The sequence below is a fragment of the Orcinus orca genome, chromosome 19, assembly GCF_937001465.1.
Source record: "Orcinus orca chromosome 19, mOrcOrc1.1, whole genome shotgun sequence".
Classification (NCBI taxonomy): domain Eukaryota; kingdom Metazoa; phylum Chordata; class Mammalia; order Artiodactyla; family Delphinidae; genus Orcinus; species Orcinus orca.
Genome location: NC_064577.1, coordinates 51,054,219 through 51,069,016, shown reverse-complemented (window position 1 = coordinate 51,069,016; position 14,798 = coordinate 51,054,219). Strand labels below are relative to the sequence as shown.

Below are 14,798 nucleotides of genomic sequence, written 5' to 3'. Positions count from 1 at the left end.
GCAACTAAGCCCATGCCCCGCAACTACTGAGCCTGCGCTGTAGAGCCCGTGAGCCACAACTACTGAGCCTGTGTGCCACAACTACTGAAACTCGCACGCCTAGAGCCCATGCTCTGCAACAAGAGAAGCCACCACAATGAGAAGCCCACGCACCTCAACAAAGAGCAGCCCTGCTCGCCTCAACTAGAGAAAGCCCATGCGCGGCAATGAAGACCCAACATAGCCAAAAATAAATAAATAAAATAAAGTTTTTTAGAAAAGAATGTCTTTGAAGAAGTAGTAAAAATGATAAATGTTATTAAACCTCAATGCTTGGTGTCACAAATGGGAAATATACATAAAGTACTTATGCTGCATTGTGATATGCAATGGTTGCCTTGGAAAAATCACTTTGTTCAGCTGAGTTCCAAGATCATCAGTCACTTTTTTTGTGAAACCTCAAATTCAGAGAACTGACAAACAATGGTTATTTGGTTGTGGATACCCACAGACATTTTCTGTGCCAAAACAACTAAGGAAAAGAACTGTCAGTGTTTGTTGCCAATGATAAAACACACTTTCAAGTGAAAAAACATAATCCTGGAAAGTTTGTATGTACCACATGAGCTTAAAAGCTTTCCAATACTTCAAGACTTTCGTTGTGAAAACGGTGATATCCATGAATGTGACTGATACTGCATAATGAAATGTGTCAACACTACTTAGTAAGTTGTTATTTTCCAAATGATTATTCCATGTTGTTACAAAATCACGCATGAGTAAAAGATCCATGCAAAGTATAAGACAGACCAATGACATTTTACCAATGAGTAAAACAGCTTTAATGAAGTGTAACTGAAATGTATAATTTGGTAAGTTTCACACATATTTATATATACCCATAAAACCATCCCCATTATGACAATCAAGATACTAAACATATCCATCATCCCCAAAGTTTCCTCTGCCTTTTGTAATTCTTCCCTCTTACCTTCTCCCTCCACCTTCCACCCAACCTTAGCCCAGCCTGTCTGATCTCTAAGCAACCGCACACCTGCATTCTGTCACTATAGATTAGTTTGCATTTTTCTAGAGGTTTATATAAGTGGAATCATATATATCTCTTTTTTATCTGGCTGCTTTCACTAAGAATAATTAATTTAAAAGTCATTCCTAGGGACTTCCCTGGTGGTGGGTAAGACTGCGTGCTTCCAACGCAGGGGGCCTGGGTTCGATCCCTGGTCGGGGAACTAGATCCCACAGGCATGCCGCAACTAAGAGTCTGCATGCTACGACTAAAAGATCCTATAACTAAGACCTGGCACAGCCAAAATAAATAAGTAAATATTAAAAGAAATTAAAAAATAAGTCATTCTCATTGTTGCACGTATCAACCGTTCATTACTTTTTATTGCTAAGTGTTATTCCACTGTATAGACATAACAAAATTTGCTTATCTAGTCATCTGTTGGTGGCAGTTAGGGTTGATTTTATTTGGCTATTCCAAATAAAGTTACCATGAACATTTCTGGAAGTCTCTGAATGGACATCTAGTTCCTTTTCTCTGGGGTGAATATCTAGGAGTCGTTTAGCTGAGTCACACAGTAAGTGTATGTTTAACTTTTTTTTTTTTTTTTTTTGCGCGGTATGCGGGCCTCTCACTGTTGTGGCCTCTCCCGTTGCGGAGCACAGGCTCCGGAGGCGCAGGCTCAGCGGCCATGGCTCACGGGCCCAGCCGCTCGGCAGCATGTGGGATCTTCCCGGACCGGGGCACGAACCCGTGTCCCCTGAATCGGCAGGTGGACTCTCAACCACTGCGCCACCAGGGAAGCCCATATGTCTAACTTTTTAACAAATCACCAAATGGTTTACAAAAGTGGTTGTATCATTTTACATTCCCACCAGAAACATATAAGACTTCAAATTTCTCTATATTCTTGCCAACACGTGCTATGATCTCTGTAATTAGAGCCACTCTAATAGGACACAGTGGTATTGTAGATAAATTTCTTTTTTTTTTAATTTACTATTTTTTTTTTAATTTCTTCATTTTATTTATTTGTTTTTGGCTGCGTTGGGTCTTCGTTGCTGCGTGTAGGCCTTCTCTAGTTGTGGAGAGCGGGGGCTACTCTTTGTTGCGGTGCACGGGCTTCTCATTGCAGTGGCTTCTCTTTGTTGCAGAGCACGGGCTCTAGGAGCTCTTCAGTAGCTGTGGCTCGCGGGCTCTAGAGTGCAGGCTCAGTAGTTATGGTGCACGGGCTTGGATGCTCCGTGGCATGTGGGATCCTCCTGAACCAGGGATCGAACCCATGCCCCGTGCATTGGCAGGCAGATTCTTAACTACTGCACCACCAGGGAAGTCCTGTAGATAAATTTGTTTCCCTAATGACTTATACTATTAAACATCTTACACAGGATTATTTTGCCATCCATAAATCTTCTTTAGTGGGGTGTCTGACAAACTATTTGCCCTTACGGAAAAGAGACCTTGTTTATTTTTTTATTGTTGAATTTCAAATTCCTTATATATTCTTGATACAAATACACATAATTTGAAGAAGAGAACTTTACAATTCTCAAGATGCCTAATTTACAAATGTGTTTCTTTATGGATTGTGTTTTTCCATTGTAACTGAACTATCATTGCCCAACCCAAAGGAAAATTTTCTCCTATGTTGTGTCCAGTAAGTTTTATTGTTTTAGGACTTAAATCTAGGTCTATGATCAATTTTCAGTAAGTTTAAATATATAGTGTGAGGTATGGATCCAAGTTCAATTTTTTGCATATGTATAGCCAAATGTTCAAGCACAATTTGTTGAAAAGACTACACTTTCCCCATAGCGCTGTCTTTGCATCTTTGTCAAAAAATAGTTTCCTAATGAATGCGTGTTTATTTCTAGAATCATAGTACAGGTATCCCCCATTTTTGAACATTCTCTTTATGCCACTTAACTTTTACAAAAGAACCTACACTAGTACCTGTTTTTGCTAACCAAAAGAAATCTGAAGAGAAATTTTGTTTTTACAAAAAAAGCTGAAAAGTGAAAACAGCATTCAGTGCTTATTTTGTAGAAAGCCATTATAGAGGCATGCTCCAAGCAGCAAGAGCGGCACCACCAAGCTCCTTCCCTGGGAATCATACCCAGCATCTCAGTATCAAGCCGCCATAGCTTTGAACTGTGTCTGTGAGTATCTATGCTTTGTCCTGATATATTTTGTGCATCCATTAGCAAGATATGTCCTAAGGTAATTGTTCCTTCACTTTATGCCATTTCAGCCTACAAAAGGTTTCATAGGACCGCTCTCCTTTTGGACAGTGGAAGAAATCTGTATATTCCATTCTTCATCTGTCTATTCTTATGCTAATACTATGTTGTATTATGCTGATGCTGTGGCCTTATTATAAATCTTAGTCATATAGTATTAGCCCTCAAATTTTGTTGTCCTTTAGATTTCAATGATTTTCTCTACAGCATTTATTTCACTGCACTCTTTGATCTTTGTTATGTCCTTTCTTCTGTTTACTTTCCATTTAATTTCTTCTTTCTAGTTTATTAAAGTAGACATTGACATCACTGATTTAAGGCCTCTCTGCTTTTCACTGACGTAGGCATTTAGTGCTATAAATTTCCCCCTACCTACTGCTTTAGCAGCATTCTACAAATTCTGGTATGTTGTGTTTTCATTTTAATTCAGTTTAAAACACTTAAAAAGAAACTCTTATAATCTCCTCTTTGATCCAGGGGTTATTTAGAAGTGTGTTATTTAACTTTAAAATACGTCAGATTTTCAAAATATCTATTACTAACATCTAAATTAATTCCATTATGGTAAAAAAACAATCTGAATGATTTGAATACTTATGAATTTATTGAGACATGTTCTATGTTCCAGAATATGGTCTTTCTTGGTAAATATTCTGTGCACACGTAAGAATAATTTGTATTCTGCTACTGTTGGATCACATGGTCTATAAATGTCAATCAGGTCAGGTTGGTTGACAGTGCTATTCAAATGTACTATAACCTTGATGATTTCTGCCTACCTGTTATATCAACTGAGAGATTAGTTTTTGTCTATTTCTCCTTATACTTCTATTAGTTTTTGTTTCATGTATTTTGAAGATGTTATCAGGGTATAAACAGAAATGTTTATAGTCGTTATATGTCCTCTTCATTAACTGATCCTTTTATCACTATGAAATAAAGTTCTTTATCTCTGGTAATATGCTTTCCTTTGAAATCTACTTTGATATTAAAACAACAGTTCCAACTTGGTTTTGATTAGTACTAGTATGGTATATCTTTACATTTAAAGTATGTTTCTTGGGGTTAGCATACACTTGAGTTTTGCTTTTTTAGGCAATCTGACAATCTCTGCCTTTTAATTGGGGTGTATAGACCATTTATAGTACCACGTCTTGGTATCTGTCCCATCTGTTTTTTGTTACCTGTTATCTTTTCCTGCCTTCCTTAAGATTAGGATTTGTTTCAATTTTATCCCCTTTGTTGCTTTATAAACTAAATGTCTTTGTCATTTTAGCAGTGGCTTTATAGTTTATAGTTGTGGGAGGCTGAACAGTGTCCCCAAGATATCAATATCCTAATCTCTGGAACGTGTGAATGGGAATATACAGTTGTGATTAAGCCAAGGATCCTGAGATGAGGGGACTATCCTGGAACATCCATGTGGACCCAGAATGTAACCATGAATCCATGGTCACTGTAAGAGAAAAGAAGAGGAAGATTTGACAGACACAAAAAAAGATAAGGCCATGTGACCAAAGGCAGAGACAGAAGTGACATGGTCACAAGCCCAGAAATGCTGGCAGCGAGCAGAAGCTGAAGGAGGCAAGAAATGGATCTCCCTTAGTGTCTCTGGAGCTAGTACAACCCTGCTGAAACCTCGATTTTGCCCTAGCAATAGTTTTTGGATTTCTGGCCTCCAAAACTGTGAGGGAAATTTTTCCTGTTGTTTTAAGCTGCCAAACTTGTGGTAATTTGTTATAGCAGGCAACAGAAATAGGATAGTACGTATCTTTAACTTATCACACTCTAGCTTTAATTGTTATTATAACACTTCACATATACTGTCAGAATCTTATATTATACTTTCATGCTCTACTCTTTTGGCCTTTATACAGCTGTTGTTATCATGTATTTTGCTTCTACATAGGTTAAAAATCCCAAAATACAATGTTATAATTTTTGATTAAACAATTATCATTTAAAATTACTTTGGTAACAGAAAAAAAATTTTATTTAACCAGGCAATTTCCATTTCTGATGCTCTTCATTTCTTTGTTTAGATTCAGAGGTCCAACTGGTATTATTTCCCTTCTATCTGTAGCATGCACTTTAACATTTCTTATAGTCCAGGCCTGAAAATGTCTTAGTTTCACTATATTTTTTAAGATATATTTTTGCTGATTATAGAATTCTAGGTTAATATTTCTTTCTTTCAATCCTTTAAAAATGTCGCTGTATTATCATTTCACTTGTATTGTTTCCAGTGAGAAACCTGATTTCACCCTTATCTTTGTGCCTCTAAATATAACATCTTTTTTTCACTGCCAGTTTAAGATTTTTTTATCACTGGCTTTGAGCAATTTGATTATTATGTGCTTTGGTGTTTTCTTCATGTTTCATGTGCTTGTAGTTCACTGAACTTCCTCAATCCATGGATTTAATGCTTTCATCAAGTTCAGAAAGTATTTACTTTTTTCTTCCCATCCCCTCCTTTGAGGACTCCAGATATCTGTACATTAAGCTACTTCAAGCTGTTTTTCAGTTTAGGAATTCATTTTTCTATGTTCATATTTTGAATAGTTTTTACTGCTAATGCCTTCAAGTTCATTAATCTTTTCTTCTGCAATGTTTAATCTGTTGTTCATGCCATCCAGTGTATTTTTCATTTCAAATATAGTTCATTCTCAAGAAGTTCAATTTGGGTCTTTTATATCTTCCATATCTCTATTTAACTTCTGAACAAATGGAGTGGTTATAAAAACTGTCTTAAATATTCTCTCATAATTCTCACATGAGAATCCAGTTGTCTTTTTTTAAGCCATACAAAGATTTCCAAAAACAGAAACAGTACAAGTTTTCTCATCAAATATTATTTTGCTTTAGAGAAAGTTACTATTCATTGAAATGTTATTTATGTTAATATGCAATAGGTTATTATAAGTGAATTAGTTTTTAAAATTTGTTTCAATTTCTAATTCAGAAAATACCAATAGATATAACCCACATTAAAAAAAACAAACAAAAAAACAGTTCTTTCTCAATTTAAATTAACTGATTACTCTCCTCAGTATTGGTTATATCTTCCTGCCCCTTTGCACGCCAATTAATCTTTGACTGAACAACAGACACTGTAAACTTAACTTTGTTGGGTGCTGGATATTTTTGTAATCTTATAAATTTTCTTGCGCTCTGCTCTGGGATGCAGTTAGGTTACTTGGAAACAATTTGATCCTTTCAGGTCTTGCCTTTGTTAGATGGGTCTGGAGCAGTGTCCAGTCTAGGACTAACTGTTCCCCACTAGTGAGGCAAAAATTTCCTGAGTACTTCACCCAGTGTCCCATGGATTACAAGTTTCTCCACTATAGCGGTAGGAACTGACACAGTTACTGGCACCAGGCACCACTCCCTCTAATCCTTGCAAATGGTTATTCTCCCAACCTCAGGTAGGTTTCTTCACGTGCATGCCCTACTCAGTACTCTGCTGATATTTGAAGAGAACTCTCTACAAGTCTCTGGAGTTCTTTGTGCAGCTCTCTCCTCTGGTGTTCTGTCTATTGCACTCTAGGAGCGCTGGTCTTCCTAGACACTCAGCACTGTTTCCTCAACTCAAGGAGTCAGCCAGACTCTTGCAGTGTGCCTCCACGTGTTACAGCCTGAAAACTTTCTCAAGGTTAAGCGAGGCAATCATAGATCTGATTTATTTATTTATTGTCTCTAGGGATTGTTTTCATTTGTTGTCTCATGTCCAGTATCTAGGAAATGTTATTTTTCTTTTCAGTTGTTGCAGAAGAAACGGTTACTTCCATTACTCCATCATAACTGGAAGCAGACATCTCATACCAAACCAACAGATTTTAATGTAACAGAGTGAAATAAATTCACTGATACGGTTCCAGATTTCATATTGCAAATTACATTTAAGAAACAACCACTTGTTCAATTTGGGGGTAAAATCAAAGATAATTCACAGTTATCTAAAACTGCTTTTTAAAGTGTTCCTCCCTAACAAAAAGATTAATGGTTGTCAGGGACTGGGTGGGGAGGGGAAAGGGAAGTGACTGCTAATGAGTACAGGGTTGCTTTGTGGGGTGATGAAATGTTCTGAAATTAGATATTGGTGATAGCTGTAGAATTCAGTGAATATACTAAAATCTACTGAATTGTACACTTATTTATAAGGTGAATTTTATGGTATGTGAATTGTATCTCATATAAAAAAAACTTTTCCCAACTACATATGAAATCCAAAATCCCTGAGGCCAGATTTTATACATATACGTCAACCAAAACAACTTATTACAGTAAATTGAAAAGCCATACATTAAGAGATTTTTTTAAAAACACAAAACAATAAGTTTTCTCACCAAGTATTATTTTGCTTTAGAAAAACAGTTATTCAAGAAAATGTTATTTATGTTAATATGTAATAGGTTTATTATTACTTTAAACTGAATTAATAAAAACTTAAAATTTTTTCTGTTTCAATTTCTAATTCAGAAAATATCAATAGATAAAACCCACATAAAGAAACACTCTTTGGGATTCCCAGTAAAATTTAATAAGAGTATAAAGAGTCCTGAGGCCATATAATTTGAGAACTGTCAGTCTATGCCATCATACTATGCCAGGGATTCCATACTAGTATACATCTTAACAGACATAATGTAGTAATTAACAAAAGTAGTTAATAAAAAATGCTAAGAAGGTATGTAAACACACACGAAAGTTTGTTACTTAATTGCATCTTACTTGGAAGTTTCTGGCAAGCCAGCTGAGAGTTCCAGAAACACAGATAAGTAGTAACCACGAACAACTCCATTTCCATCCTTAAAAAAAAAAAAGAAAAAGATGTTATACAAACTCCAGATCAATTTAAATGTAAAAATTTAAGCCACAATGAAACAAACAAAATACAGATATCTGGATGCCAAAGTAGTTTTAAGCTTAAAAACAATAAGAGATAATAAAAAGACCAAGAGGTCTGAATCTATAACAATTTAAAACTTTTGCAATTAAAAAAATATATTAAAGCATACAAACTAAAGAAAATATCAACTACTATGAAAAGAGTTAAGAGTTTTAACACATATAGAACTCTTAATAATGAGCCTCCAAGAAAAATCAAAACCCCAAAGAAAAACGCCAAAAAAAGAAAAGCCTCAATTTCACTAGGAATGAGACAAAAAAAAAAAAGATATATAAGATCAAAAGAGAGTAAAATAGAAAAAGGTAACACTTGATTGATGTTGAAAGTAATTAAATATAATTTCTATGTTTTTTTTTTTTTTTTTGCGGTATGTGGGCCTCTCACTGCTACGGCCTCTCCCGTTGCGGAGCACGGGCTCTGGACGCGCAGGCTCAGCGGCCATGTCTCATGGGACCAGCCGCTCCGCGGCATGTGGGATCTTCCCAGACCGGGGCACGAACCCACAATTTCTATGTTTTATATGTTAGGATTCCACATAAGATTCTGTCTGGAGATTGAAAAGCTGTTTAAATTTCTGTTACAGAGATTTTTATGAGTACAATTATTCCCCTCTGTATTTCTCCAGTACTGTGTGAGAAGATTATATTTGTTATAACTATGTGTAAAAAGATCTGTTTCCCCAACTAGACTGTGAGGGCTGAGGGCAGGAATATGTCTATAGAGGGGTACATGTACTTCTTAACCCCTTCATTTCTAGGCTACTTTGCTCCAAAAGGTCCTGAGGCAGCTTTCAGGGTTTGACATGGTAATCACTCAATAAATATTACGAATAAATCAATCATCACTTAAGTGAAAAAAGCTGGACACAAAAGCTTATATGTTGTATGATCCTACTATATGAAATTCTGGAAAAGCCAAATTATAGTAACAAAAACACATCAGTGGTTGCAGAGAGGCCAGGAAAGGAGGAAAAAGGATTATGTGAAAAGGATAAATTACATAACTTCTGAGGGTGATAAAAGTCATGAGTGTGACAATGATTATACAACTATATATATTTGTGAAAACTTGCTAAAATTAGCGAATATTACTGAACATAAATTATATAGCAAATTACACTGATTTTTAAAAATCAACCAATATCCTTGTTCAAATAGCTGGGGTTTTTTTCTTCTTTTAAATTATGCTCCTAAAACGATTTCCCTGGAATGAAATCAATTAATAAAAGATAATGAACAGATATACACCAGAAATACATCTACGCGTGGAACAACTCCTACGGAGCACCTACTGAACGCTGGCAGAAGACCTCAGACCTCCCAAAAGGCAAGGAACCCCCCACGTACCTGGTTAGGGCAAAAGAAAAAACTAAACAGAGACAAAAGGATAGGGACGGGTCCTGCACCAGCGGGAGAGAGCTGTGAAGGAGGAAAAGTGTCCACACACTAGGAAGCCCCTTCGCGGGTGGAGACTTCGGGAGACGGAGTGGGGGAGCTTGGGAGCCGCGGAGGAGAGCACAGCAACAGGGGTGCGGAGGGCAAAGCGGACAGATTGCAGCGCAGAGGATCGGGCCGACCGGCACTCACCAGCCGAGAGGCTTGTCTGCTCACCCGCCGGGGCAGGCGGGGCTGGGAGCTGAGGCTCCGGCTTTTGTCGGAGCGCCGGGAGAGGACTGAGGTTGGCGGCGTGAACACAGCCTGCAGGGCGTTGGTGCGCCGCGGCTGGCCGGGAGAGAGTCCGGGGAGGGGTCTGGACCTGCCGAAGAGGCAAGAGACTTTTACGTCCCTCTTTGTTTCCTGGTGCACGAGGAGAGGGGATTAAGAACGCTGCTTGAGAGAGCTCCAGGGACGGGCGCGAGCCGCGGCTAAGAGTGCGGAGCCCACAGACGGACATGGGACGCTAAGGCCGCTGCTGCCGCCGCCAGGAGGCCTGTGTGCGAACACAGGTCACTAGCCACACGCCCTTCCGGGGAGCCTGTGCAGCCCGCCACTGCCAGGGCCCCGGGATCCAGGGACGGCTCCCCCGGGAGAGCGCACGGCGCGCCTCAGGCTGCAGCGTCACGCCTGCCTCTGCCGCTGCAGGCCCGCCCCGCACTCCGTGCCCCTCCCTACCCCCCCCGGCCTGGGTGAGCCAGAGCCTCCGAATCAGCGGCTCCTTTAACCCGGTCCTGTCTGAGCAAAGAACAGACGCCCTCCGGCAACCTACACGCACAGGCGGGGCCAAATCCAAAGCTGAGCCCCTGGGAACTGTGAGAACAAAGAAGAGAAAGGGAAATCTCTCCCAGCAGCCTCAGAAGCAGCGGATTAAAGCTCCACAATCAACTTGATATACCCTGCATCTGTGGAATACCTGAATAGACAACGAATCATCCCAAATTAAGGAGCCCTGTGGATGAAAGGCTCTTGGTGCTGCAGCCAGGAGTCAGTGCTGTGCCTCTGAGGTGGGAGAGCCAACTTCAGGACACTGGTCCACAAGAGGCCTCCCAGCTGCACATAATATCAAACAGCAAAAATCTCCGAGAGATCTCCATCTCAAAGCCAGCACCCAGCTTCACTCAACGACCAGCAAGCTACAGTGCTGGACATCCTATGCCAAACAACTAGCAAGACAGGAACACAACCCCACCCATTAGCAGAGAGGCTGCCCAAAATCATAATAAGTCTACAGACACCCCAAAACACACCACCAGACGTGGACCTGCCCACCAGAAAGACAAGATCCAGCCTCATCCACCAGAACACAGGCACTAGTACCCTCCACCAGGAAGCCTACACAACCCACTGAACCAACCTTAGCCACTGGGGACAGACACAAAAAACAACAGGAACTACGAACCTTCAGCCTGCAAAAAAGGAGACCCCAAACACACTAAGATAAGCAAAATGAAAAGACAGAAAAACACACAGCAGATGAAGGAGCAAGATAAAAACCCACCAGACCTAACAAATGAAGAGGAAATAGGCAGTCTACCTGAAAAAGAATTCAGAATAATGATAGTAAGGTTGATCCGAAATCTTGGAGATAGAATGGACAACAGAATGGACAAATTGCAAGAATCAGTTAACAAGGACCTAGAAGAACTAAAGATGAAACAAGCAACGATGAACAACACAATAAATGAAATTAAAGGTACTCTAGATGGGATCAATAGCAGAATAACTGAGGCAGAAGAACGGATAAGTGACCTGGAAGATAAAATAGTGGAAATAACTACTGCAGAGCAGAATAAAGAAAAAAGAATGAAAAGAACTGAGGACAGTCTCAGAGACCTCTGGGACAACATTAAACGCACCAACATTCGAATTATAGGGGTTCCAGAAGAAGAAGAGAAAAAGAAAGGGACTGAGAAAATATTTGAAGAGATTATAGTTGAAAACTTCCCTAATATGGGAAAGGAAATAGTTAATCAAGTCCAGGAAGCACAGAGAGTCCCATACAGGATAAATCCAAGGAGAAATACGCCAAGACACATATTAATCAAACTGTCAAAAATTAAATACAAAGAAAACATATTAAAAGCAGCAAGGGAAAAACAACAAATAACACACAAGGGAATCCCCATAAGGTTAACAGCTGATCTTTCAGCAGAAACTCTGCAAGCCAGAAGGGAGTGGCAGGACATATTGAAAGTGTTGAAGGAGAAAAACCTGCAACCAAGATTACTCTACCCAGCAAGGATCTCATTCAGATTTGATGGAGAAATTAAAACCTTTACAGACAAGCAAAAGCTGAGAGAGTTCAGCACCACCAAACCAGCTCTACAACAACTGCTAAAGGAACTTCTCTAGGCAAGAAACACAAAAGAAGGAAAGGACCTACAATAACGAACCCAAAACAATTAAGAAAATGGGAATAGGAACACACATATCGATAATTACCTTAAACGTAAATGGACTAAATGCTCCCACCAAAAGACACAGATTGGCTGAATGGATACAAAAACAAGACCCATATATTTGCTGTCTACAAGAGACCCACTTCAGACCTAGAGACACATACAGACTGAAAGTAAGGGGATGGAAAAAGGTATTTCATGCAAATGGAAACCAAAAGAAAGCTGGAGTAGCAATTCTCATATCAGACAAAATAGACTTTAAAACAAAGACTATTAGAAGAGACAAAGAAGGACACTACATAATGATCAAGGGATCGATCCAAGAGGAAGATATAACAATTGTAAATATTTATGCACCCAACATAGGTGCACCTCAATACATAAGGCAAATACTGACAACCATAAAAGGGGAAATCGACAGTAACACATTCATAGTAGGGGACTTTAACACCCCACTTTCACCAATGGACAGATCATCCAAAATGAAAATAAATAAGGAAACACAAGCTTTAAATGATACATTAAACAAGATGGAGTTAATTGATATTTATAGGACATTCCATCCAAAAACAACAGAATACACATTTTTCTCAAGTGCTCATGGAACATTCTCCAGGATAGATCATATCTTGGGTCACAAATCAAGCCTTGGTAAATTTAAGAAAATTGAAATTGTATCAAGTATCTTTTCTGACCACAACGCCATGAGACTAGATATCAATTACAGGAAAAGATCTGTAAAAAATACAAACACATGGAGGCTAAACAATACACTACTTAATAATGAAGTGATCACTGAAGAAATCAAAGAGGAAATCAAAAAATACCTAGAAACAAATGACAATGGAGACACAACGACCCAAAACCTGTGGGATGCAGCAAAAGCAGTTCTAAGGGGGAAGTTTATAGCAATACAAGCCCCCCTTAAGAAGCAGGAAACATCTCGAATAAACAACCTAACCTTGCACCTCAAGCAATTAGAGAAAGAAGAACAAAAAAACCCCAAAGCTAGTAGAAGGAAAGAAATCATAAAAATCAGATCAGAAATAAATGAAAAAGAAATGAAGGAAACAATAGCAAAGATCAATAAAACTAAAAGCTGGTTCTTTGAGAAGATAAACAAAATAGATAAACCACTAGCCAGACTCATCAAGAAAAAAAGGGAGAAGACTCAAATCAATAGAATTAGAAATGAAAAAGGAGAGGTAACAACTGACACTGCAGAAATAAAAGAGATCATGAGAGATTACTACAAGCAACTCTATGCCAATAAAATGGACAATCTGGAAGAAATGGACAAATTCTTAGAAATGCACAACCTGCCAAGACTGAATCAGGAAGAAATAGAAAATATGAACAGACCAATCACAAGCACTGAAATTGAAACTGTGATTAAAAATCTTCCAACAAAGAAAAGCCCAGGACCAGATGGCTTCACAGGCGAATTCTATCAAACATTTAGAGAAGAGCTAACACCTATCCTTCTCAAACTCTTCCAAAATATAGCAGAGGGAGGAACACTCCCAAATTCCTTCTACGAGGCCACCATCACCTTGATACCAAAACCAGACAAGGATGTCACAAAGAAAGAAAACTACAGGCCAATATCACTGATGAACATAGATGCAAAAATCCTCAACAAAATACTAGCAAACAGAATCCAACAGCACATTAAAAGGATCATACACCATGATCAAGTGGGGTTTATTCCAGGAATGCAAGGATTCTTCAATATACGCAAATCTATCAATGTAATAAACCATATTAACAAACTGAAGGAGAAAAACCATATGATCATCTCAATAGATGCAGAAAAAGCTTTTGACAAAATTCAACACCCATTTATGATAAAAACCCTGCAGAAAGTAGGCATAGAGGGAACTTTCCTCAACATAATAAAGGCCATATATGACAAGCCCACAGCAAACATCATCCTCAATGGTGAAAAACTGAAAGCATTTCCACTAAGATCAGGAACAAGACAAGGTTGCCCACTCTCACCACTCTTATTCAACATAGTTTTGGAAGTTTTAGCCACAGCAATCAGAGAAGAAAAGGAAATAAAAGGAATCCAAATCGGAAAAGAAGAAGTAAAGCTGTCACTGTTTGCAGATGACATGATCCTATATATAGAGAACCCTAAAGATGCTACCAGAAAACTACTAGAGCTAATCAATGAATTTGGTAAAGTGGCAGGATACAAAATTAATGCACAGAAATCTCTGGCATTCCTATATACTAATGATGAAAAATCTGAAAGTGAAATCAAGAAAACACTCCCATTTACCATTGCAACAAAAAGAATAAAATATCTAGGAATAAACCTACCTAAGGAGACAAAAGATCTGTATGCAGAAAATTATAAGACACTGATGAAAGAAATTAAAGATGATACAAATAGATGGAGAGATATACCATGTTCTTGGATTGGAAGAATCAACATTGTGAAAATGACTCTACTACCCAAAGCAATCTATAGATTCAATGCAATCCCTATCAAACTACCACTGGCATTTTTCACAGAACTAGAACAAAAAATTTTGCAATTTGTATGGAAACACAAAAGACCCCGAATAGCCAAAGCAATCTTGAGAACGAAAGAAGGAACTGGAGGAATCAGGCTCCCAGACTTCAGACTATACTACAAAGCTACAGTTATCAAGACGGTATGGTACTGGCACAAAAACAGAAAGATAGATCAATGGAACAGGATAGAAAGCCCAGAGATAAGCCCACGCACATATGGTCACCTTATCTTTGACAAAGGAGGCAGAAATGTACAGTGGAGAAAGGACAGCCTATTCAATA

General features: G+C 38.5%; 1 protein-coding gene across 8 annotated transcripts in view; it reads right to left on the bottom strand.

Annotated features, from left to right (window-relative positions):
• Positions 1–14,798, bottom strand: part of TRIM37 (tripartite motif containing 37) — a 162,104-nt gene that overhangs the window by 101,733 nt on the left and 45,573 nt on the right. For all 8 annotated transcript variants that reach the window (XM_049702321.1, XM_049702325.1, XM_049702322.1 and 5 more), the window contains exon 12: positions 7,978–8,054. In XM_049702321.1, the coding sequence (XP_049558278.1) occupies positions 7,978–8,054 (77 nt within the window). The remainder of the gene's footprint in view (positions 1–7,977; positions 8,055–14,798) is intronic.